The sequence below is a fragment of the Pararge aegeria genome, chromosome 4, assembly GCF_905163445.1.
Source record: "Pararge aegeria chromosome 4, ilParAegt1.1, whole genome shotgun sequence".
NCBI classification, from domain to species: domain Eukaryota; kingdom Metazoa; phylum Arthropoda; class Insecta; order Lepidoptera; family Nymphalidae; genus Pararge; species Pararge aegeria.
The window spans coordinates 6,521,210-6,548,863 of NC_053183.1; the positions used below are offsets into that span (position 1 = coordinate 6,521,210).

Genomic DNA, 27,654 nt, shown 5'->3' on the forward strand with positions numbered 1-27,654 from the left:
GCGCCTAATGTCGTCCGTCCACCTCGTCGGGGGTCGACCAACGCTGCGCTTACCAGAGCGAGGCTGCCATTCCAGCATCTTGGGACCCCAACGTCCATCACTCCTCCGAACTACTTTGTCATAGTACCTACTTAGGGATTTTTAACGCAAAGATGTCACGAAGCTTCCCGAACGCTGCCCATCAGAGTTGGATTCGGCGGTTCACATCCTTCTTGAAATTCATTTTGGATGGAAATAATATCCAAATAATATACGTGTAATGTGTGGGGTGTAAACTAATCTTTTCCACTGTTGCCGTGCTTTGGCAGGTGGAGAAGTAAACTTTATCCCTTGTCAGTGGACATAATAGTGTGAAACATTTTTTGTCTCTTGCCTATGTTAGCTGTATTATAGATGCTCACTGATTGTTAGGTATGTAGCGTAAACCAAAACCTTAAACGAAATTATTCCGATACCAGGGTTAATGGTCGAAGCCGTTCTTTAACATAATACAAAACTGGATTATTGCACGACTTAAGAGTGATTTGCTTCTGTATATAGTGAAGTCTTATCCCAAAAGATCTTCATCAGAGTTTTACCACTACATAGGTACGTACATATGGGCGCAAATCGCCACCTGTCGGCAATAATTGGCAACTATTGATATTTATGTTTTAGTTTATCGTTAAAGTGAATATTTTATTATAGAAATATGTGAAATATATCAGATTTAAATTCAAATAGTGATTTGTAAACATAAAACCGTTACTTATTAGGGCCTGATATTTAATAGACACTGATTTGACTGTTTTAATGTTTTCAAGATGTTTGATGTTCCATTTATTGTTAAACTACTTTATTTACAGTGAAAATGTTCAAATTAATATCTTATACAATTAATATCATTATTCTGTATCATACTTTATTATTTTATGCAAAAAGACTTTCTTTATTTCTTTTTAAATCTAGCCTGCAGCGCCATCTTTAGACTGACTAATGTTTGTTGCAATTAAGTAATTTAAATTGATTAAACATTTATTATAAATAATCAGGGATATTTTAAGAATTATTTTGCAGTACCTAATTTAATTTGTTTGTTTCAAAAGAAGTTGTATTTGCTATATCCGTTTTAGCCATTGTAAGGAAACTATAAAAGCGTTTAATTTATGTAAAACGACTCTGTTTTATACTAGCAATTGTGCGAAAATAAACTACGTGATATTTAGTACGTTATTTTATTATAATGGACACCTAGCGTGAAAACCCCGGCGTATCGCCGACATACACGTATAGGTACAACCACTTCATGGCATACTTAACCCTTATATAAGACCATTTTGAGGGTTATTATTTTCTCTTTTTTAAAGTCCGTCTAAAAATAAAAATGCCTATTTAATTTGAAATTTGTATTGAATAAAAATATAAAGTATGTACAATCATTAACGTCATGACGGATACACCTAGTAAATCACAAAATAAATATAATATGTAATTGTATACCACGTAGAAAAATGAGATAGGTAATGGTTTAGAAAAGGAAGAATCCTTGGCACATTCGATAATAATCTACATCATAAAGTCTTAGAAAATACATGTATACAAACATCACAACTTACGAATAAAGTACTACAAAAACTCTCATAAAATTATTTCTATTATAGTTATATAATAAGGTGTTATGTCTAAACTCTCTATAAAGTATTATTTGGCTTTGCTTTAATTTATAATTTAAATCTTATAATTTACTTTTCGTCAGGGTCAAGTGCGAGACGGACTGACAAATAGAGGGCCACAAAAAGTATACATAACTAAATATTCTGTTAATATTTCAAGCGTTTACTTGTGACAAAAAACGGGCAAAAATGTTGTATGGCAACCCCTCAAAGTTTAACTTTACATCATCTGTGTAATTTTCAACTGTCTAACTATCACGGTTTATAGATACAGCCTGGTGACAGACGAAGAGACAGATAGGCAGACAGACAGACGGACGGACAGCGGAGTCTTAGTTCCCCTTTGGGTGCGAAACCCTAAAAAGGATCGCGGTGGATGGTTTCTTTTGAAATGAGAGGGAATTGTGTGAAAAACCAAATGCTCCTTAACTCGTTAGTTCTCTGACAATTTCTAATCAGTTAAGATCTGTCATTTCCTTCCTTTGCTAACAGTGTGCAACCGCCAAAGCCAATCAAAACAATTATTTATGATTTCTTGTCCTGAATTAATGTTTTGTCATCATAGATCATATCACAAGTGTAAGAATAGTTGCTCCATACACTTCTGAGAAAGTTCGCGATAAAATATCCTAATCTATAATTGGTTTTTCTTGAATATTATAGTTTTAAAGCCTCCATTGTTTGTTTAAAGAACATCTTAAGCAAGCAAGCTCACTTTAGTTTTGATTTCATACGATATAGGTAAACCTGCCACTTGTAAATTGTTTTATTCAGCTAAAAACAAGAAGATATCTACGTTATTAAAAACAAAATTGAAAACACTACTGCCAATCACTATACTAAAAATTCGTAATTATTACGTTTAAAAATGGCGCCAAACAACCGCCATATTGAATTTTTTCAAACATATATCAAAGCCAATAAATACCTAATGTAATTTCCAAATTGTAGTTTTGTCAAAAATTTGCTGCCATATCTATCACAATATTTTCAGACATGCTACCTTTGACGGCGACCAACCAGGCTTACATGCCTGATTGCAAATTTTATATACAAATGATGACAAGTCACCACCGGTTAGCAAATAACAGAATACGGGAGGTGACATTCAGTAAACTTTTTTCGGTCGCCTAACTATTTTGGCCCGACTATTATAAGAGTGGATAGAGGGCATATAAAAAGTTATTAAGTTCGATTGAAATTATAAAATATTACAATATTAAATGTCATAAATAAATTGAACAATTTCTCACAACACTTCAATTACTTTAAAAAACCGTCTTAACTTAGGTACTTAAAATTATATCTTTGGCAGCTTAGAATGTTTTATGTGGTTTTTTTGTTTCTCTTGCCGAGGATTCTCATAAGGTTTTTCGACATGAAGTACGGTTTTTCCGGGGAACCATCATTCCTCTCGCAATCTTCCACTGGAACAAATCAAAATTTATAATGAAGATTAAGTTAACTATGAAAAACACATTATTGACTATCCCAAGTTATAAGTTATTTTACATCAAAATAAAGACTTCTTACTGCGTACGTAATGGCTTATTAATGCAATAAATAAATAGTTATTACATAATATAAATAAGCTACATCATCATCTCAACCACAGGACAGTCTTTTATAGGAATTTTCACTCGCTATGCTTTTCTCATGCTTTTAACCAGCGACTACCTACGGTGCGTTTTATGTCACCTATCCTAAGTTATAAGTTATTTTACATCAATATAAAGACTTCTTACTGCGTACGTAATGATATTTTAATGCAATAAATAGTAATAACATAATATAAATAAGTTACATCGTCATCTCAACCACAGGACTGTCTTTTATAGTGATTTCCACTCGCTATGCTTTTGTCATGCTTATAACCAGCGACTACCTACGGTGCATTTTATGTCATCTATCCGCCTCTTATGGGGTGGGGTCTTGGTATATCAGTGCGTTTCTCCGAGCTAGATATCCGGTTCCCCGGTTAACATCTGCTTTGGTAGACCCCTACGTGGTGGACACATGAGATCAAAAGAGTCACAGGGACTCGCTGGATGCAAGAAGCGCGGGATCGTTCTTTTTGGAACTCCCTACATAACACATGCATTTATTATAAACATGGACTACTTTTATTTCGAAAATCTAACTAATAAGGTCACATACTGCAATGGGGATTATAATATGGTGCATAAGAGATGAAAAGGGGTATAATTTCTTTTTGGGATGTTTTTATTTGTTTAGAAAGGATTACAGTCTGTGAAGGGGAAATGGTTGGAAAATTTCGTTATTTAGTTTTTTAAAAAACAACGTTAGACTAAGGTGGGTGAAATCGGTGGTTATTGCTAGTGAAATATGAATATAAGGAGGTACTTACAGAAACATAGGAACAGTGTGTCTACAGCCATTGAGTAGACGTTGAAGAATATAGTGCATATGAGGTAGGTTGCGATGCTCAGTATGACTGCAGGCACGTAGTTGTAGTGCAGACGCTCGCCTTTTGTTACTTCGTACACGTAGTTCCATTCAAGGAGGTAGTACACAGCGAAGCCCACCCCAATGGAGATCAAAAGCTTTGAGAGGAAGAAAATAAAGTCGGCCACCTAAAAATCACAAAAAAAATTAAGAATTATCTTATTTTCTATTTGCTTTCTAAAAACAATATGCAGTTAGTTAAATTGAAAAAACCAAATTCGTTTTCGGCAACAAGTTTAGCGCTTTAACTAAATTCTTTCTCTAGGCCGGCAACCGCATACAGACACTACAGATTCTACAGATTATTTATTTATATATGCATTTATTATTCTAGTTTTACGGCTGTGAATGCACCATAGTAAAAAATATCTTATCGGGCCCGGAAAACATTATTGTCAAATGTAATGGCATAGAATTGAGAACTCTTCTTAGATAAATTTTTGAACGAAAAAAAAAACCAATATTTATACCAAAATAAATAAATTTTATACTAACTAAATAAATACATTTTTATATAAATCGACCTTCAACTTTCAGCAGCGAAAAAATTTGCAACTACTCCAAACTTTGATGTACGTCGGTAGGTATCCCGAATAACAGAATACGTCTGCGTACCTCTTTCGAGTATACATACGTAATGTTATGTTCTGTGATTGCGTAACCAATGTATATTTATTAGATAGTAGGTTGATTTGCTGTCATTTTGTGAAGAGTACCGTCGTCTGTCTCCGAAACTCTTCTTCAGATTTATATGAAATTGAAATGGAACTTATAAAAAGAAAAAAAGAAATTTTGCAAATCCGTCTAAAAATTAACCTCCGTTCCGAAGGAAGTCGTTTAAAATAATAATAATAAAACCTACCTTATCTAATACGACAACTCTAAGAATATTCCTCATGAGCAATGAAAAGGCGTCACTGGCGCTTCTGCAGAAGTTCTTCCCGTGCACAGCGCACATAATGTAGGCGTTCTTATTAACAAATTTCAAAAAGTTCTCCAAGCACCAAAACATGCATTTGCAGAAACACATCATGCATCTCGTAAATGGATTGTCGAATTTTTTGACTTTGTGATCGATGTATTCCAGAATTACTCGAATAACTCTTACTATTGCAATTATTAAAGCTCCAAACGCCACCGTTCCCAAGTGGTAGCTGAAATCAACATAATTTTGGTACAAATATTTTTAGACTCGCGAAGTTTGATTGAAATAAATAACGGTTGGAGGTGTGGTCTCTTTTACGTAAAAGGCAAATACGATTTTTATTATCAACAGCCTATAATATTGTACTTTGTAGCCCTACCGGTTATTAATGTATAATAAGCAAAATAGCCTGTAACAGTCCACTGCTAGATGAAAGGGTTGGGAGTTGGGAGGATATGCTCATAATAACCACGCTGGGCAGAAGAGTTGGTGATTGCAGTAGATGTTAGTAATAGCACAGAGTACGCTTCTGAACGTTCCCTTCTAGAAATAAATTGGAATAATGTATAATCCTTACGTAATGTAGTAATTTTAATTTTATAACAAAATTATGTTAAAATTAAAAATTATTAATTTAATTCTACTAGTAAAGCCCTTTCATTTGATATCCATATTGAGGTAGAAGGGCTATGACAACTGTATTCTGATCTGCCATCACTGCATCACACAATATAAGTTTATTTCTTAAACATGATAATGCTATTTCTGTCTACTAAGTAGCTTTAGTGGTTACATCGAGTACAAGACCGACCATCTACAATGATTAGTCGTACTCACCGAAGCGTTCTATAAATTCCTGAGGTAAGGGTGAAGAAAGGCAAGTCATTCTTATGGAAAGTCCAGTACCAAGTTGAGAATGTACTCGCTAACATCATATCCGCTACTCCACTGATGAAAAACATCGCCCAGAAAAAACCTAGCACGTTGACCACTGTAAACAAAATAATCAATCTAATGATTTCATTCTATTGTAGAAACTATACATGATTAAAAGAACAATAGAAAACCGAAAAATAACTAGAATCTGCTATGAATATTGTGAATCGTCGGAATTTTTGTTCTTAACCTTTGAGTGGTCGCTGAGAGATTTGCATGGCGTATATTCGTCAAATATTGCAGTTTTATTGAGTAATTTGCGAAACCGGAAACATATATATATACCGACATTAAGTCAAATTAAGTTTAACAGGTATAATAATTTAACTGCTTACGTTGCATATAAATAACAATCTGTGGATTGTCGATGCCGGTAAAATGGCAGGAAGCCAATTGACACGGTAAAAGCCCACCGACGGAACTGGTATCATGGCATTTCTCTACGAATGTTAGTGGATTACACGGGGCCCCCTCCTGAAATTAAAAAAAAAACAATTTTATTATGTAGGCCGACTTCCCAGGAAGTTGAATTAGCTCTTCCAGTTCGGAGCCAGATTCTGCCAAAAGAAAGCAGCGAAAAAACGAATTCGTGCAATTATTATTAAGAATGTTCGACTGCTTCCAAGCATGTTTGTCGCTTAGAATTTCAACAATCGTAGTATCAGTCAATTCTGTGAATGAGACTTAATATGGGAACCCACACACAATTGCTTTTTGTTCACTATGTTCATTAAAGTATAAGGACGTACAATAAGATCCACGAGGTCATTAATGTGCGGTTTAAGGTTTTGGATAGCTCGCGACTACCAACCAAAAATCAAAACTGTCCAAAGTAACTTTTGGTTTCTTAAAAAAGTTAAAATAACTCTGTTTATAAGAATATTACTGATTAATTTTATATGATTCAATAATTTACCTCCGTGTATACCCCGTTGCAGCTACACGTAGTATCATTTCGCAGGTTAACGACGCGGAAGGCAGACTCACCAATCGACAGCAGAAACATGAGAACCAAAATCCCATAAGCAATGATAGCGCATTGGAAGATCCAGGGGAATATTGGGAACAGAATTGTGGATTTTATTGATGTAACGGCTCTGAAACATACAATATACAAAGTTCAATCAACAACAATACTTTATGCTTTATATTAAAATGCATTGAGACGAGTATTTGGGTAATAGGTACTTTTTTCGAGACGAAAACATGACGGACAACATTAATTTTGCGGTTCAACATTTGATTTATTTGATATAAATAGGTTATGAATATCTCCACCTTGTCTCGCCGAGAAAAAATCAATGAAGTTCTTATATGATAGTTCTTTGTTGTCGTCCCAGCCAATGGACTACTTCCGGAACTAGGTAAGGTGCCTAGTTGCTAGGTACCTAGCGTATCACTAATTCCAATATTCTGAAACTCTCAGAGGTTTGTCCAACTGGACATGTCCAAATGAATTCAACAACGCGGGATTTTCCGGTCAATAAGTATTAAATATCGTACACCTAGGTGATCTGCCAAACGTTTTGTAGGGCAGTCTCGAACTATTGAATTTGTTGGATTAAAGATTACTGTCTAAGACAACCGTCTGAGGCAGTTTCTATGTAGGTGTATATACAACGTGTAAATGAAAACCGAAATAATACCTTAAAGGTACATTATTTATTGTCGCTGCGACTTATCTGTTAAACCGAAAACCTAATAGTTTTTGAGTAAACCACTGCGACAGTTTTTACTGAAAGAAATCAGATACAGCCCTAACATCACATGCAAAATTAAGATCGAGTGACTCCTGTCACTTTATTAGGTACGTGTCGCTTAGAGTAGGTACTATGCGCGTGGTCTTTTATCTTCAATAGGGTTGTCACAAGTAAACACTGAGATTGTTTTGAATTCGTTTGTATGGGTAAATATTATTTTTTGTTGTAATATTTTTACAGGGTGATGAAATGTCCGCGTGAAATATACCTAAGCATAATTGAAGATTATTTTGTGATTCGGTTACACGTTGTACATTATAGTCCAGATATTTTTACAAAAGAGTACCTTTTAATCCAACAAATTACAGATCCAATGATAGGATTCTATCTTATACTGTAAAGTAGAAATTATACTGCATTGAATAAAAATAAAATATTCATAATAATAGACATGTCGGGGCCCGGATTAGACAAGATTTTAAAAAACTTACTTGCTTCCTTCACGTATGAGTGCTATAGCTATAGTTATCCGACTTCGCAGGAATACTACTACCAAAAACAAAATAAGTAGTAACACAGCCAATACAATGAGAATTACGAGCCAGGTTTCATATTTCGCAAAAATAGACTGCGCGTATCCTTTCAGGTTGGTTGTTTGGTAGAGACCGACAGGGTTTGCTTTGTAGTACTCGTAGTTTTTGTAACACAGGTAAATAGCTGAAAAAAAACAAAAGACGATCGTCTTCATTAAAAAATACAGTTTATTTGATACATGGTGCCTAGTGTGAGTTTTTTTACCAACATTAACGTACTTATTCGATTTACAAGATTCTTTTATTTCAAGTAGGCCTAATATAAGCACTTTTGAAACAACAAGTCAACAAGTCAAAGACTATTTTGTCTGTTTGTAGTTACTACAACACCGGTTCAGAAGGCAGATTCTACCGAGAAGAAGCCGGCAAGAAACTCAGCAGTTGCTCTTTTCCAACAATACCGGATGTTTGGTGCATCGTGTGCCAAATCGAATCTGATGATTGGAGGGGTCTTTGGCTATCTCTTCAGCCCTCGTAAAAAAATCTTGCTCAAACGGTTTTTTTTATACTGATTTTAAATTGTTTTTTTAAAAATTGTAAAAATTCTACATTTAAATTTTAATAAAAAATAAAGTTGTTAAGTATTAATTAATTTTCTTTTTAATCTTTAATTTGTAACGTTTTACGCTTCTTTTGAAACTAGAATTACACGCCAGCAACATCTAGTTTTTGTTTTACAGCCCCGCAAAGTTTTTTTTACGTAAAAAAATAAGCTTGAACGTCAACTTTCGGTTTTAATAAAAAAAAAACTAAAAGTGATCATGTTCTTCCAATTTTTTTAAAACATCTCTGGACTGTCCCCTTTCTAATGGTGTGCAATATGCCATGAAAAGTAATTAGTAACATCACTAATTTTCAAATTTTCTAAACTTAGTCACAATTTTCTAATATTCAACAGATGAAAGAAAAACAAGTTTTTGCGTAAATAAAACTCACAAGCAGGTAAAATTTTTAAATTTCGTAGGTTTTACTTGAAATAAAAATAATACATTGCATTTGAAACATTTATTTCATAATTTTTACAAATTCTGCTCAAATTGTTCACCCCTGTTTCGAATGCAGGCCCGACATCTTTGACGTATTGTTACAGTTGTAGTCCGAAGCCGTATTTCGTTCTTAATTGTACCGAAGGCCGCTTCTATGCGTTGTATTAGTACCTCCCTCGTTGGGACTTCTGTGGCGTATACTAGCTCTTTGGCACGTCCCCAGACATAAAAATCTAACGGAGTTAAGTCTGGGGAACGTGGAGGCCATGCAATAGGCCCATCGCGCCCAATCCACGAATTGGGGAACACATTATCGAGGTATTCCCTCACAGTTAAACGCCAATGCGCGGGACAGCCGTCATTTTGAAATACTATGGGCACATCTTCATTAAACACGGGCACCTCGGCCAATAATTCCGGCAGATCATTTTGCAGGAACTCTAAATAATTATCGCCATTTAAGTTATCAGGCAGGTAGTGCGGTCCAATTACCTGATTCCCAATCACTCCTGCCCAAACGTTCACACTTTATGAAAGAGACAGAAAATGTCATCTGCCTTGTGAATTGTGAGTGTTATTTACGCAAACCCTTGTTTTTCTTTCACCTGTTGAATATTAGAAAATTGCGACCAAGTTTAGAAAATTTGAAAATTAGTGATGTTACTAATTACTTTTCATGGCATATTGCACACCATTAGAAAGGGGACAGTCCAGAGATGTTTTAAAAAAATTGGAAGAACATGATCACTTTTAGTTTTTTTTTTATTAAAACCGAAAGTTGACGTTCAAGCTTATTTTTTTACGTAAAAAAAACTTTGCGGGGCTGTAAAACAAAAACTAGATGTTGCTGGCGTGTAATTCTAGTTTCAAAAGAAGCGTAAAACGTTACAAATTAAAGATTAAAAAGAAAATTAATTAATACTTAACAACTTTATTTTTTATTAAAATTTAAATGTAGAATTTTTACAATTTTTAAAAAAACAATTTAAAATCAGTATAAAAAAAACCGTTTGAGCAAGATTTTTTTACGAGGGCTGAAGAGATAGCCAAAGACCCCTCCAATCATCAGATTCGATTTGGCACACGATGCACCAAACATCCTGTATTTTACAATTTAACAATAATTGGTCTATCATGTGTGAGATGAAAGCGGAGAGGCACGGTTTTTATACATTTGTTAAACTTATGTAAAGGCAAATCTTATATTATCTTTGGTATGTATCATGTTATAAAAGCATATACTCAGGCTCTCAGCCACACAAAGGTTTTCTCCACTTTTCTAAGACAGTAACTTCGAAATAGAAGTTTGTATATTGATCTGACAGCTCTTTAATATAAATATAGTATCTTCTGCTTTGCTCCACAGCAAGATCCGGTACATCCGGACATAACTATGAAAGTACGCAAAATAGACAAGCCTAGCAGTTTCAAGGTCTGTAAACTGTCTAATCCAAGGTCACTCCTAGAAAAACTGGAATTTATCGTATCGATTCCAAGTATTGTAACTAAAGTTCAGCCAATCTATCCGCGGACCGCAGATAGGTCGTAAACATTTTAGATAAGGTTTGGTTAGTTTATTTTTGCATTATACAGGTAAACAATAAAGATATATAAATAAAAGAAACTCTTTTAAATTTTTACAGATACAATTTTTTTTTTTCCCCGTAGACTTAAATTTTGTTTACCCCTTCACTAAGCAAGTGACCTGACATTTTTTTGTTTACACTAAGAACGCGGAGAAATTGGTCTCAATTTAGATCCCAGTATTTTAGGATGAGGAAAAGCATAAGCAAATTGAACATCTCACAGTAGGCACACGTCACACAGGTCTCGTTTCTTAAATGTGAGTAGAATTATTTTACACCGCGGCAAAGGCTGCGTAGATTAGGTCGAGGATAAATTAATTTTATAATTAAAAGAAACTCACCAAATCCCATTAGAGCAAACAGGCCCGCGATCGAAAGCCAGACTACGGGTGTGATGACCCAACGTAGCAAGAGTATGTAGATGAAGCATAGCAATACCACAGCGACCAACGCTCCGGCCATGTACCATCTGGACTGGACCAGATCTTGAACTATTTGCGACGACAACTGCTCACGTATTACAATGGAATATTACTATCGGTATTATTAAAAAGAAATTAACTGTTTATTAATATTGTTGTCGTTTTATTATATGCAAGGTAGCAAAAAGTCCGGAGTAGTTACCGATAGGAAGGTACAGATAATTCCGTAACCACCTATCGGTAGCTACTCTGTACTTTGTAATTTTTTTATTCTAGATAGTAAGAACTTCGCAATTCAGAGCTTCTTCGCAAGTCTCAATGAATGTCTGTCTTCTACGTGTTTAATGCAATATCTACTTTACAGACAGAGGGTTAACAAAAGGAGAGAAAATGATAATATGAACAAACTTTGACGTATTTGCGTTTTTTTTAGCAAGAACAGAAAACGATTCAGAGTACGGAAAACGATCAACGAACGACGAGCAAAACGAACAAGCATCGTTTTCTGTCCTACAATCATAAAAATTATAATATTTTTATACATAATGCAAAGTACTATCTACTTATATGGATACATTTTGGGTAAATCAGAGAATAGAAATTCATACATTTTAAGGATGCAATCTAGTATGGTTAAGTAGGCCGATTGTGTAAGGTAGTTCGTATACTTACAGTTCATATTATACATTACGATTACACTTACACAATCACACCTATGATTTTAAGCATCATGAATTTCATAGGAACAATGAATTTTTACATGCTCATACATTATTATTAACGATAAATTCATGAGTTATTATTATCAATGAAATTAATGGGATTGATTGGATACTAATCATACAATCATACTCTACCTGTTTAAATCTAAGCAAGTTGGTGAGTTGTTCGAGCACCTCGCTTTCCTCCATGTCAAGTGTACCATTTGTGACGTCACGTAACACCTCCATAGCAGCGGTGACGTTTACAAAGCACCGACCCAACACTGTTTCGTGTACCAAGCATGGATTAGTTAGTTCGTGAACTTAGAGCATCTATGTTAATTCATTCGGTACGTTTATTATTACTTAACTAGGTTAGTACGCTATATTAATGAACTCAATAGGCACGTACATATTCCGAATAGCTTCAAAAATACCTTTCTTATAGCAATAATTGACGGGCCAAGCGGATGGCGCATCGTCTCTAACCAGAGCAACACTTTCGCAGGGCATGCAAGGAACACGTCCTATTCCTTTTCATAGCAACCCTGTGTTCATCAACCTGAGGCGTTCCTAGATTTTAAGCCATATAGGCAGCAAACATAAACGACACCAACAAAATAATTGGCGCTGGGATAGTGTCTAAGAAAAGTTCCGGGTGCAGATCTATGTATCATTTGCCCAATCCGATCTTCGTATCTGTATCACCGTATCATTCGTGGTGCGGAATGCCTCATGAGGTTCCGATACCAAGCCGCGTGGAAACCATTTTGTATTACTGCCATAGGAGATAATTTATTAGTTATAATTTATTTGCCTTTAATGTTTTTTTTATTTTTTTTATTGTTTCTATTTTGTTTAATTATTAATAATCTTATACCTATATATATTTTGTCACTGATTTTATATTGTGGTTATATTTAGATTGTTTTTTTTAATTTTTAATTTTATACTTATTTAATAATATAATTGTACGCCCGGCTGTGGGTATCCTGTTTTGAATACTTTTCTAGGCCTTGTCAACTGCCTTTCTATGTGTAAACAGTAAACAATAAATGTATATTCTATTCTATTCTATTCGTAAGCCCGGTACCATTTTAGACTGAATCATTATTATGATAGCTTTCAAGGGCTAACTTGAGAGGAATATAAAAAAAAATGGTTCACTTATTTATGTCAGCTCTCCGATGATATTCAGAAAAATCTGATTCGATATAGAACGGGCTGTACTGTAGAGTAGCGTATTTATAATTATTACGATATGATGATCTTGAGGTTACGTTAGATGAGAACAGTTGTCATAACCCCTCTTATTCCGTTGTATATACTGTATTCACCTCCTAGTATGCCGGAGAAAGACAAATATACAATGTAACCTGAAAAGCGTCCATAGTGAGATTCGAAGCTCAATAAGGTATGGATGATACGGTGGTGTGGATGCGGTGATTCAATCGGTTAAATGATACTATATCTGAACCTGGCATTACATTATCCTTAAAATCCTTAGTAACAATCAAAGTATAGCTAGAAAGAAATAGTTTGTTAGTGTATAAAAAGTGCTTTGCAACGTTATACCTCAGCCTATGTAAAGTTGAAAACTTTTTAAACTTTTACTTTTTTTTAAAGAAATTTGCGGATCCAGTTAGGGATAAAATATTTTTCAATTGGTTTTCGTGACGATTTAAATCACTGACGCGTCTTACCTCATTATTCTATTTATGTTTTTTTTGAGATAGTTGATTACGTGCTAGTTATTAACATGAAGATTATGCAGGGCACCACAGTACTCTTAGTTCGTGTACATGTCGACAACGTGGACGGTTTTCGTTTTACAACACTATAAAGAGGATTATTTTATTTGGAAAGGTATGTTCATTTCGCGATGTTACGCCATATTTAAATCAGGACAGTTTTTAGATTAATTAACATGAATGAAGCACTATCTAGTTGTTCTAATTTTGATTTCACGGAGATCTGAAGACCCTCGGAAATGTACCAAGATATAGCTTTTTATTGAATAGCAGCAAACGACTCCCGAATAGTCTAGTGTAGGTGTCCTACTAAAAATTTGGTTATTTGTATAACTACGTTTTTCCTCACTCCCTTCCCTTGGTTTTAAAGTCGTCATACCCATTTTATTCGTTTTTAGTAGCCACAGATGTATGGATTTATTTGTGTTTGTAAACATGTGATGCGTATCACGTATATTTTGCTCGGACGCTATAATTATGGAAACTCACGAAAACTATTAACGTTATCGATATGTGCAAGCTATAAGGGTACAGAATACCACATACTATGAAATACAAAATATGACATACAGGTTAAAAAGTGACACGGTGCACATGCTAGATAAATAACTTGTTTAGTAATGAAGCTAAAGGCATGCAAGGAGCCGTGCCACTACGTACAACGTGTGTTTCTCGCTCATTCCTCGTGAAGAATGTAACCCAGCTTGCGGCGATCCAGCCCACGTATGAGTCCAGGGCAGTCGCGCGGTTGAGCAAGGATTTCTGGGCGTCTTCCGGATTTCTGACGCAAGTTTCGCCGGTGCTCTCCGTCCATGGAGTGGTCTTCGACGTGTCTTTGCATTGCAGGGTTGAAAGATCTCCGATGCAGCGGTACAACACTGAAGCGGGATCATTCTCTCTAATGGCATTCGGTTAGACTACGAGGCACATCATCATGCCACAAAAAATCTCGTGGGCAAAACACACCGTTTAGTATAATCAAACTTACACACGTATTCACAAACATAACTTCTTCCCTCACTGTGTATAGGATCACAAGGAAGGTCCAAAACGTTAATTTTGGAAGATGACGTGACACAATTCGATAACCAGTGCATGAAGTGGGAAACCTAAGAGATTAATTAGCAATACACATATTCGTCAATAAAAGGTAATATGTTTGATGATTATTTGATGATTTACTGCAGTTTTCACGCGCACACGGTAGGGAAAAAAATTGTGGCACAGCTTGCCGGAAATGTCAAGTTTTAACCGATAAAGACTTCACGAGCATAATATGTAGTACCTATATTGCGTAAATCAATAAAGAGTACAAATAGGTAAAACTATACAAAAACATTTCAAAAATAATGAAATGAAAAGAATTTAGGACCCATATAGTGTTTATGAGAAACGCGGCGCTTCCACTCTAGTATATAAATATTAGAAGAGGGACCCTAAATTTGATAAGCTGTTCCAAATTTTGTTTTTTTTTTTTAATGTAGCATACTTAAACCTTTTGAATATTCCATAAGCATAAAGATACTGTAGTCCAAATGTAATTATAAAAAAATACGAAAACCAAAGTGCTGAGTGTATATTGTTTTAATTACCTGGTTGGCTCTGCAACACAAAACTAGCGCACTTCTCCTCTTGTATGTATTGGATCGCTTGAGAATACGTCATGGTCTGGAGGTTCACATCTTCGGTGCAAACCATATTCATTTTAATTTGTTCGAAGGCAGTGGGATTTTGTTCTAACTCTTTTTTAAACAGCACAGTTTTGTCTGGACATTGCGATACACACACCTGAAACATGAGTAAATAGTGGTTTCCGAATCCGGCTATAACCCGCACTGGATCTAAAGGTCATTTTTAAACTCTGCCTTTTTCTCATATCTGAGTGTCTGTGTCATGAAGCGGTTAATTAATAAGCTGCCGATGGTGATGTTGATGACTAAAGTGCGGCCAATTTAGCCGCAAAACAAATGTAAACAAACAAATATCACATTTTAGATTAGGTAAAGTTAGTTAATGTCGGTATTTTTGGAGTAAACAAAAATTTTTTTTTAAATATTTTACTGAATACTAAAATGTTGTTTATTCCTGGACTAGACGATGGACCAATCATTTGCTTGTTTACATTTGGTCTGCGGATGAATTGGCCGCACTTTAGTGTGATAAGATTTCATGAACACATTTCTCGTCTATTTCTAATAGATACTTTCACTGAATATAGAAATCTACAACAGTTGATAACTACATCATTTAAAATAAGTAATAATTACTGACCTGTGTAGTCGGACATCCGGTTATAGGGGTTCCCGGCGCCAAACACTTAGCGATGTTGAAAAAGATTAGATACTTCTTTTCTTCAAGGCCGGAGTCCAGCCCACACCGTCGTCCTCTTGAATCAATAGGCGCTAATAGTTTGTCGACGCTACCTCTCGTCATACCTTTTGTTACAAAAATAAAAAGTATTTAACAGCAAATATGTTAAAGTGTCATACTGCCTAACAGTAAATAAGACTTCAAGAATTTAAAAATTCTATCGTGGTTTGCGGTCTATGCAAGTTATATTGAAGTAGTATTTATACAAGCCCGTTCCCCGCGGTTTAACTCGCATTAACACGTTACCGCGGTATCGTATATCGTCCCCGAGTCCGTAGTTTGTTTCAAGTTTGCCACTTGCATGAGACCGATCTCCTGACTGCTATGAAAACTCCTGCTTGAACGGGCGTGACTTTTGAACGCAATCTTCAATTTTTAATTTTAAAATTGTACAGTTAAGTTGTGTGGTTTTGTCGCTAATTATTTGTTTTCTTACTGTAGTATCCAACGTAGCCCCACGCCCCGAGGAAGAGGATGAACATTATTAACCATAGTATGTCCGTGCAAGAACGGTTGTGGATCGGGCCGTTGAAGTTGGGATCATATCGTATCGGCTCCCCTGCGAAATAAATATTACAACTTTATCATAATCATAATATCAGCCCATTACCGGCCCTCTATTGGGCACGGGGCTCCTCCCACAATGAGAAGAGATTAAGGCCGTTGGAGGTAAGCCACGCGGGCCCAGTGCGGATTGGTGGACTTCACACACCTTTGAGAACATTATGCAGACCTCTCAGGTTGCAGGTTTCCTCACGATGTTTTGCTTCATCGTTAAAGCAAGTGATATTTTAAATTGCTGAAAACGCATATACGTCGCGACTGACTAACTGACCCAACTGACTGACCACTGACTGACTGACTGACCTCAAGTCAGTCGCGTCAGTTTGCCGGTCAGTCGGTCAGACGCTTCTGACTGAAGCGTCAGGCCAGTCAGTCGCGTCATTCAGTCGGATCAGTCAGTGTCATTCAGTCGGATCAGTAAGTCGCGTCAGTTAGTCACGTCAGTCAGTCGCGTCAGTCAGTCGCGTCAGTCGGGTCAGTCAGACACGTCAGTCAGTTGCGTCAGTCAGTCGCTTCAGTCAGTCGCGTCAGTCAGTTGGGTTAGATGACGACTAACAGACCCGATTGACTGACGCGACTGGCGGACGGTTACGGTACGGTTCTTCTGGAGTTCCAACCGGATATAAGTCAACATACTCGTAGATTATTTCAAAATAATATCCATTTATCATAATGATATCTGTTTTACAGATTACTCGATCAACTATTTTGTTAAATGGACCATTACTTGCTTACAGATTAATAATAATTACATACAATTGATGAGAAACCTAACAAGAAAAATTTTGAAGGTGTTCACTTTAATTTAGCCTGTTTATACTTGAGAAAAGGATAACAGTATGTATCTAATAAAGGACTTTGAGCGGCTGGGTCTAATTGGCTGACAAGCTTCAATTAAAAGTTTATTAACCACACTAAAAATAAACAGCCGGATCATATATCTTTAGTGTGTGAGTTGACGTGAACCTGTAATTTTGCCTTATAAAATGACAGATCAGATCAAACTTAACGATTTGATAACTCTACAGTTTGGTACGTTTACGTTTCTCCAAAAAAGGGGCACAGTCCAAAATTTTAAATTCTACTTCATCATCATGCAAAACCTTTGCATTTCAACTGTTGGACAGGTTTTGTTTTGGGACTTTATACTCCACAGTCTTGTAATCACAAGACCAGCGGCTCTTAGCTACTTTTTGTATTGGCAATTTTACTTGGTACCCGATTTAAAATAAATTTTAAAAGTCTATATATGCATCATCACACGTCACTTATTTGACTCTTATTTTATAAATAAGAGCATGATATTTGACGGGCCGATTCATCTTTTCCTAGATTGTGCTTACTTTTGTTATGTCCGCCATGATCGATTTATCATGACGTTTTAGGTATTAGCATTTAACCTTGCTGCGGCGTTACGACGACGAAGCTAACTACATCATCGAATGAGTTAGGTTGAGGTAGGGTTATATGAAAATAAATCAGCAAACAGACAGACGATCTACTACAAAATACAAAATCGTAACCGTGATGTACCTATTCAGCTAATAATAACTCAAATAAAAGTAGAGCACAGTCTACATGGAGAGTTGAAAAAACCACTTTGAGACCTGTCAATTTAGTTCGGTTTGTAGATTTGTGATGTGTTACAGCGATGGCACCGTTGAATCATAGTATGAGGAAACCAAGGTCGCCCACCAAAAGTATTAACTAGCTGTTAATAAGTAGGTACGAATAGCCCTTGAAGTCTGAACACTTACTAGATTCTTTCGACGGCACACAGCAACCCATGTTATTCACTTTTCACTTCACTACATAATTATAAAGTTATTAATTGAAATGTTTGATTTTCTATGCTCATTTTTCCATTAAGCGTAATAACATTGTTAGCGATAACCTACGAGCAAGTAAGGAGGTACACCTAAGTGATAAGTTTGAGATTAAATTTTGTAGCTTGATTGGTGGTCTGCTGCTTATCTTGTAAAGCATGGATCTGATACACAAGTAAAATATTGTTTGCGCGGTAAATTTTGACATGAAACTAAAACAATTTATTAAAAGGTTTTTCAGCAGTAGGCAACCTACGCGATTTACCAATCTAGTCGATTTTTCTGTGAAAAATGATTACTAGAGATATATACAAAGAAATGTTAAGCTGTTAATACATATTGGGTTTTGATAAAGCAAAAAAAAGTACAGTAAACGATATTTAGGGCCCTATTTATGGGGTTTGCGTGGACCAGTGCGTCACATATAACACTGGGCTCTTAAGGAACAATTGGATTCGGGCCTTACTAAATCTGAAAGCGAACGTCGGGGTGGATCTACGCCCATCTACTATGGCACGGGCCGTGCTATTAAAGCGAAAAAAATACCAATTAATAAAGAAAAGACGAATAGAAAGACATGGGTGTGTCACCCAAGTTTCCCACTGCTAGGTAAAGGCTGGCTCTTTCATAGGAGAGATGGTTGTTAGACCATAGTCAGATCACGCTGCTCCAACGCAAGCAGGATAGATTTACGGAATTACCTAAGGAATCGCAGCGGTGAAATTCGATCAAAATGCTACCAACTACCCTTAATATATATTATTACACTATCCTAGTATATTTCTCAGTATTGTCACTGGATGGCAATCTGTCTTTTGCCCTGAACCATCCTCGACTGCATAATAACTTACAACTCGGTGAGATTAAGGGCTATATTGTGGTGGAAAAACTATTTCAGTCTTACAAATTCGACGTGCAACAACACAGTACAGGTATTAACCTACATTATGAACCTGGTACATACTCGTAACTCGACAGCAAGTAGGTTGGTACCGTCGTAGCATTTATTTTCCTACTAGTCAGTGCAGTTAGTAGGAGGATGGTATAATTATTGTCTTCAATAGGGCTGTCCAAGAAAATAGATTACCTAAAGATGTTTATGCTATCTTAGTTTAAATTGATATATATTATTCCTATTCCGTTTCAAACGGCGTTGCCATATTACCGTAAATTCGATACACTTTTCGAGGCTGCATTCCGAATCGAATAAGCCATCGGTTGTATTTTTAGGAGTATGGGAAAGATTTAACACGTTTCTGAACTTGTTGACTGGGCTGCATACTCTGACAATAATAATTATTTCTAGAAATAAACAACCCTACTAAATAACAGGTTATTGTGAATGGCGTATACCGGAGTCTTCGTATTGTTCGCTTGCTGAGTGACTCAAACGTAAAAATAGTAGCATGTGATTACAACCAAAATATACTTTAATGTTTTTCATATGTACACAGACTCTATATATATGATGTATCCTGTATGTCCAACACGACACGTAAGGCTTCGTTAATTTGAACTGTAGAATACGAAGATACATCAACCCAATCTTTTCCTTTTGAACAAGTTGTACTGAACTTGGTATACCTAATTTCCGGAGTCCAGTTAGCTCAAGATAATTAGAATGGATACATATAATACATATTAACTAGGCTATGGGGTTTTAAATTGTGGACTGGGTATCTGAGATGAATGATCAGAAAGCTAATTTAATAAGTAATCTACCGAGAATTAATAAATGCCTTATTTAAAGTTACTTAAAATAGGTACATTAGTTTTATAAAAAAGCAAAGGAAAAAGAAAGAAAGGTACAGTTGATAGCCATTTCAAATAATTCAACTAAATATAGATAGGTACCCAATTATAACCATTAGTATGATCAGATGATCCTTAGTCTATAAAAACTATTTTGCGACTGCCAAGACAATAATAAAATGACAAATATAAAAAAATATATATATACTTAATGCGTAGAAAAAAAATAGTATAAAGTATCAAAGAAGATTAATTTAGTAAGGCCCATTGCCTATGTAGTAGTGCGTTTTGGTAGGTCTATCAATTTCGGAAACGCGTCCTTGAAGTCGTTCCTACTATGTAAGAGTTGACAAAACAAAGTAAAATAATAGCAATAACCACTGAATTCTGTAACACTATTAAGTTAACAATTTTCACTAAACTGTCAATACACTGTTTCTTGGTGTTGAGTTAATTAAATTAAAAAAATCATTCACATCTCACACATACGGTTCATACGTCTACGCAAACGCGGCGCGTCCTTTATGTCCAAAAGCCTTTTTACGAGTGCTGAGAAAATGTATGGTGTGTAGTGACACGCTTAACATAATATCACAGCATAGTATATGTACCTACCTACAACGGTTCTGTTACGTTTTTAATTCTCTATAATAACTATTGTGGTAGGCCAATGGCTCCGTACATTATTACGTTAAGTAGGTACTATTACGTAGGTTTAGTATGCTATCGTAATCAAAAACCCATGGCCTACTCAAAGGCACGGGTTTCCTCTCAGAATGAGAAGGGCTAAGGCCGTAGTTAACCACGCTGGCTAAGTGCGGATTGGTCTACCAATCTAGTACTACAAGTCTACTTCACACGCTGTTGAGAACATTATGGATCACTCTCAGGCATGCAGGTTTTCTCACGGTGTTTTACATCACCGATTAAAGCAAATGAATTGAAGTTACTTAAATTAAGAAACGAAAAGAATTAATGTTATCGATAATTATTTGTGTAGGTTAAGCAGTTTCCGTTTTTTTTTCATTTAAATAATATGATGATGTTTCAAGCCACGCTGGACCTCTCACACCTTATAAGTAATTAGTTTCGTTTAAACTATTAGTTATTAACTTTACAAGATGAAAATATGCTGTTGTTGTTGAGTTTCCGACACGAAAACCAAATTATTCTTTTATCAATAATTTGGTTCCGTCAAAAAAATCTTTAATCTTTGTAACATTGCCTTTTCAAATATTTTAAAATAATAAGATATTTAAGTAATTGGCCGATAATTTTTCATGTCAACTGGAGCAGCTTTATTAAAAAGAGATATTCAAACGATACATTCATTATAAAAGATGACTTTATTATGTCTGTGCGTACTCCTGCATATCCCACCGATTTGGTATTTAACTTATTAGCGCATATAATTCATGTGGATGTGTAGGTAGTAAAAAAATTGTATCAAGATTACTATTAATGTCAAATAAATCGTTGTTGCACTTCGGGTGCAGAGTTCGAATCCCTGCACGCTTTTCTAAGTTATGTGCGATTTAATTACTAAAATATCACGTGCATCGACGGTGAAGGAAACATCGTGAGGAAACCTGAATGCCTGAGAGTTCTTTAATGTTGGGTCAGCGTAGTGGACTGTACCTTAACCTTATAATGTTTACAATTTCTATAAAATGATTATTATAAATAATACTGAAAATAACAATAATAATGAATAATTCTGAATCGAGCTATCAAATATCAAATTATTATTACGTATAGTGTCAATGGTAGGTATGTATCTTTTTTAGTTGCGCTAGTGTTTTCCTGAATAATCTCCCAAGCTGCTTTACATTTATTTCTGTGATTACTTATGTATTTTAAATTTTACAATTGTCTAGATTGATATACCTATACCTACATTTATTTGGTAATTGGTTTTGAAATTTCTTTTATTTTAATTTAGGCTATTTTTGTTGATGCAAGATTTTTTTATCCCCTTAGTTAGCCATCTCATTTACTTTTGCTTTAACTCAAAGTACGCATTTGATTCAACTTTCAAAAACCGATTACCTCAGTACTAGTAAGTACTATATTCCTAGTTGCTTTATGTACTGACATATGACAGTCAGCACGCAAGTCGACGCGAAGCCGATTAATGCGAAATGGCAATCCAATTAGAGTTCCGAGAAGCATTAGCAACTTCTTGTATGAAGCAAATAACAGCGATAATGAAGAGTTGCAAGTACCTACTTGGAAGTATAGTTAGTGAGAACAAGAGACTGCATTTAAATGTTTACAAAATATGGAATTTGGGAAGTTGATGGGAGTCTAAAGTAGGTAAATTTACGGACGTGTAAGGTATACTTTTGTGTGTCGTTGCTCAAAATTATACTAATTAATAGATCGTTTGAAAATTCCGCTGATCACAGAAAGTCATCAAAGCCAAATCATGGAGTGGTTCTTATCTCTCTAAAGTTTAATCGGATATGACCGGTTTTAACGCTGACGCATCTATATATTACCTAGGGTCATTTCGCCTGTTTGCGTCCACTTAGTGGAGTTGTTAGGTTTGAACGTAGTGTTGCCCAAATTCAGTCTTGGTTTTGCAGTCTTGGTCTTGTTCTTGCGTTTTTGCAAGACCAAGACCAAGAACAAGACCGCGTATTTTTAGCAAGACCAAGACCAAGACTGACCGTGCAAGACTTGAGCAAGAACAAGACATAGCCTGCAAGACTCTTGCGTCTTGCAGCTAGGACTTAGCGCTATTTCACGGAGTAGTTAGGTGTAACAGTTCGGTGTATAGGTAGGTAGGTACGCTTAGGAATTCTATGAGACGCAAAAAACTATATCAAAGAATATGAAAAACTGGACCTATGCGCATTACGACTAATACCATAAACATAGCGAATAAAAAAATATCTATTAAAATCAAACTGAGTGCATGCATAGTTATGTTTTAACCATCGGCACTTTGATAATGCGGCATCAAAGGTTTTGTACTTACTTCTCAAAGAAATTTGCCGCTTTTCGGAAGTACATGGTTATGATACACGCGCCGGCGGCTTCTTTTGAAATCTAAAACAATCGTTGCCGCCGCGCCGAAATCATAACATTTGACACTATTCATGCAAAATAATTTCGAATTTTAAGAGTACCTACAGGTGTTCCAAAGAATAAATAAGTTTCAGAGTGCTTAGAATGAAAATGAATACATTTTTTTTTTTTTTTTTTAAAGTATATAGACAAGTGCTTGACTGCAATCACACCTGATGGTAAATGATGATGCAGCCTAAGATGAAGCGCGCTTGCCTAGAAGATGCCTATTCACTCTTGATTTGAAGGTACCCAGATTATAGGTATCAGGGAAGACGGAAGATGGGAGGGCATTCCAGGCATTGTACATTATACTGATCACGCAAGTAGTATTATGATTAGGATAAAATGGTGAGGATAGGTAGTAGATGTCATAATAATTCATTCTAGTAAGTAATTATAATATTGATTACTTATATGGTTTTAAACTAATTACTTAGGTACTATTATTGTACATTTAGTCATTATATTTCTTAAGTTTTTACAAGTTGTTTTAGCAAATGTAAGCTTATAAATCATAAATGTTTATTAAGAAACAGTTACTTTCATGGAAAACGACATATAGGTCAGTTGATTTTTCGAATTTCTTATCAAATCTTCAGTTATTTATTAATCTGCTTGATCTTTACTATGGCTATGTTAATTCAAGCTCACAATGTTCCAATTCTAATACGTTTTTCTAAGATTTAAAGTAAACTTTAATAAATAGTAATAGACTAATAGGTAATTGCAAGACTTGCAAGACTCTTGCTGCAAGACCAAGACCAAGACCAAGACTGGGAGCGCAAGACCAAGACCAAGACCAAGACCAGGTGTATTGGCGCAAGACCAAGATCAAGACTGGCTAAGTCTCGTCTTGTTCTTGCATTTGGGCAACACTATTTGAACGTGAAAAAAAAAATGTCCGTGCGGTAGTTTTTAATCAAATATGGTTGTAATGTAGTCCCTATATAGTCTTGTCAAGTTTAATGCACAGTTTTGGACAACGCATCTGATGTTTTATTCTACACAGGTACAAATAGCTGAAACAGGCGATTTTCCCATTTTGCGTCCACAAAATCCAGATTGCGTCCGCCTGTGGACCAATTGGCGTCCACCTGTTTAGAAATAATTAGGAAGGGAAATAGGAAATAAAAAGGGAAGCTTGTGATTTTAATCAAAACATTTATTTAATACCTAATTGCTGATATCATAAAAGTTAACATAAATTGCACTTCAGGATATTTTTTTTTCTCCTCCAACTAACTCCATTAATAGATTCACTATTATTTCGAATATCATGTCGATGGCTTTATACGATTCTATTTTACCATTTCGGTACAAAGCCTTTAAAATTGGCCAAGTGCGAATCGGACTCGCGCGTTCCGTGTTTTAGAAAGCGGCAATAGAAATACATCATCCATGAAAATTTCAACTGTCTTACTATCACGATTAATGAGCTACAGCCTGGTGACAGACGAACAGCGAAGTCTTAGTACTGGGTTCCTGTTTTTACCCTTTGGGTAAGGAACCCTAAAAATGGAACAAAATTCAAATATTGGCAAATACATAAAATAATTTTCGTATATCAATTGTATATTTTTAGGTTAGGTGGGTATAAAGAGTATATTTAAATAAAATTATATAAATTTTACTCTATTATTTTCGTGTGATAAAAAGATGGACGCAAAAGGTTTCTTATATAGGAAAACTGTGCGTCTAAGTCTGATTTTTGACATTCATTATCTTTTTTTATAGTTCTAATAATATGGACGCAAATCGGCCATCATATTATGCATGTTAATGTTGTTAAAATTGATAGGAAGTTTATATTGTTTTTCCCATGTTATCGTATTTAATTAAACATCTTACTGAGAAATAGTTAGAGTAATCTGCGTCCACAGCGGACGCAAAGTGGTTTTTTTATAAATTTTATGTACCAGTTCACGTCCACCTTACATAAAACTGTCAGTAGAAAAATATAAGCACAAACATCGTTATTCCTATAGTGTGGTTCACAATTAAGGTCTAGGGATAACAAAGTATTCTAAATTTCACATAAACACCTTAAATACTTACCGTGAAATGTACCTGTGTAGCTGCTCACTATTTTTTTTACAACAGATTCGCGCGTCAGCACTTGTTGGTTGCACACGCAAGATTAGTCTATTTTTCATTAAATTTGGGTTGCACGCACAGATCTTTTGTTTGTGTGTGAGTACCTGTCATAGGTCCGAACATCAATAGAAGCGCTCTTGTTTAGATTGGTGTGTCGGTATTGTTATTTTTCACTGTTGTAAAACAGTGTACCGTCGTTTGGACGCGAATTGGGCGTCGGACGCGAAAAGGCGAAAAGACCCTACGTACCTACTGAAAGTAAAACTCTTGTTCTAAGGTAGGTATCTACTGACATAGACTATATCGTCAAATTCAGACCACAAAATTATTCATTAATCTTACAACAAACTTATGCCGCAAATATCGTAAGATATGTATAGTTCGCCTATACAAATAGTTTGCAGTAAGCACAGTCGACCTGAAACTTTTCACAGTACAGTGCACAGCGTGTCAAGTACGTGCCGAGTTTTTGAAGTAGCCGACGCTCGCCTTCCGCTTTGAACCATCGGCGTTTAAAGAACGCAAATAACCTTAGTTTACTAAAGGAAGGTTTCTATGTTTTTTTGTAACTCGTAGGTACCTACTCTTCTACCCTGTCAACCTCTCGCACTGTCGAGAAAACACTAACAAAGATAACAGCTAGGCTCTATTTGGACGACATATTTTTGTCTCTATGTATTCTTTATCACAGTTTTGTTTAGAAAGCAAAACATAAACTTTAATAAGATGACAAAGAGCGGGGGGAAAACCCTGGGATATCATCATCATATTGTGTCCTCGTCCTAGAGAGTTCAAGTATTTTTAAACATTTTAATGCGGGAGACGCGTGTCGCTGTCATCTGCTAGTGACGATTTGGTAGAACTTACGTTCCTATTCTGTATGGTGTTGGTATTATCGAAATTCAGACATCTTTAATATGTCAAGGACAACCCACGTAATAAATTACACCTATAAATACCAACTAATACCGACAAAAGTGCGATTTTCTGAATAAAAAAATGTGTTTGAGGTTTAAATTAATGTTGCATGTTCTAAATAAATTTAGCTGAATTTCAGTTTGAAAAATTTGGTTATAGGTGCAATGTTTATCATAAATAGTTCTCTTTTTATTTGCGGTAGAAATTCTTAGTTGCGAATTCTATAGACTTTAACTTGTCGGTTCGAATGTAAATAGAAGCGGGAAAATCTACCATCGTAGACTGCATCATCACTTACCACCAGGTGAGATTGCAGTCAAGGGTTACCCCTAGCAAAGGGGTATGACGACGCCAGTTCTATAACTATGTGCTGGTACCTACTGAAAATTGGTCACATATAATCGGAATAGGAAATCAGAATCATTCAATTCAATTCAATTCAATCATTTTATTCCGACTCGCGAATCAAACCCAGAACCGCCTGATCCCAACTGGAAGATGCGAACGACTAGATCAACAAACACACTCGAAGGTAGGTTTAACTTATTGTTATTTAGAATAAAAAATTTGTACCTACCTCATTAATAAACTAAAGATTAGTAAAGTAATTTTATTAATAATTTAACGATTAGTAAACAAGAAGTTAGGTAGCAGGTTTGTAACATTCATTAGTAGGTATATATAATATATTCCACTATATTTAAAACTTTCATTAACTAGGTATAAGAATAATCTTCGCACTGAAAAACGGATAATAAGTGTTAATTTACAGCTTTACAGCTATATTGCCACATATTTCAACCTACGTGGATAAGAAGGAGTAGATTATAAACATTTAACTTACCGAAGTCTTTTCCCATAATGACAAAAAAACAGTGCACTCAAAACGTAAAACTATTTTAAAATAAAAATTCACAAGAATAAATACTCTAGAAACTGAAAGCTAGAAAGTCCGGCCACTGTCATCCGTCGAAGATATTTTCAAATGATCGTCGTGGAATACACCATAATTACAAAACGATTAACACTTTTATAATACCAAAATACTTTTAACTATGTAAAGGTTAGGCGTAAATAATTTCGTCAAATCGTACTCAAATTACACTGATCACTCGTTAAGGCTTAACTTTCAGTTTGTTTACATTCGAAAGGGAAAGTTTGTGATGTATCTACGGTAAACCGTCTACCTCATGACGGAGTTCGACGGCGACTGAATAGTGAATACAGTGAATTGTGAATCATATTCTGAACGTATAAACACAAAGGACTCTAGTGTGCAGATTGCGTTGACTGCACTGTGTAAATAGTAACCCCGCCTTATCTAGAGCACAGTGATT

The 27,654-nt window shown here is 35.4% G+C and overlaps 1 protein-coding gene across 3 annotated transcripts; it reads right to left on the minus strand.

Annotated features, from left to right (window-relative positions):
- Nucleotides 1-1,370: 1,370 nt before the first annotated feature.
- LOC120637683 (choline transporter-like 2) lies at nucleotides 1,371-27,566 on the minus strand. Of its 3 annotated transcripts, none has more exons than XM_039909630.1 (13): nucleotides 27,162-27,566; nucleotides 16,525-16,647; nucleotides 15,990-16,153; nucleotides 15,311-15,506; nucleotides 14,379-14,596; nucleotides 11,186-11,351; nucleotides 8,171-8,396; nucleotides 6,896-7,076; nucleotides 6,315-6,453; nucleotides 5,881-6,034; nucleotides 4,981-5,272; nucleotides 4,021-4,246; nucleotides 1,371-3,079 (listed from the first exon to the last, which is right to left on the minus strand). In XM_039909630.1, the coding sequence occupies exons 1-13, from the start codon at nucleotides 27,175-27,177 to the stop codon at nucleotides 2,979-2,981; spliced, it is 2,202 nt and encodes a 733-aa protein (XP_039765564.1). In that variant the 5' UTR covers nucleotides 27,178-27,566; the 3' UTR covers nucleotides 1,371-2,978. The 3 variants fall into 3 exon arrangements, with proteins under 3 accessions (XP_039765564.1, XP_039765565.1, XP_039765563.1); XM_039909631.1 differs by lacking the exons at nucleotides 14,379-14,596; nucleotides 27,162-27,566 and adding exons at nucleotides 12,124-12,251; nucleotides 18,410-18,652; XM_039909629.1 differs by lacking the exon at nucleotides 27,162-27,566 and adding an exon at nucleotides 18,410-18,649.
- Between the last annotated feature and the right edge of the window lie 88 nt (nucleotides 27,567-27,654).

What these genes read in the sequence shown, in the direction of transcription:
- LOC120637683 (XM_039909629.1), bottom strand. Translation starts at nt 18,440, where the DNA reads ATGGGTTGCTGTGTGCCGTCGAAAGAATCTA. An exon ending in GGGCTACGTTGGATACTACA is followed by an intron (nt 16,154 to 16,524) that starts GTAAGAAAACAA and finishes TTGTAACAAAAG; the next exon opens with GTATGACGAGAGGTAGCGTC. An exon ending in ATGAGCGAGAAACACACGTT is followed by an intron (nt 11,352 to 14,378) that starts GTACGTAGTGGC and finishes ATACGTGAGCAG; the next exon opens with TTGTCGTCGCAAATAGTTCA.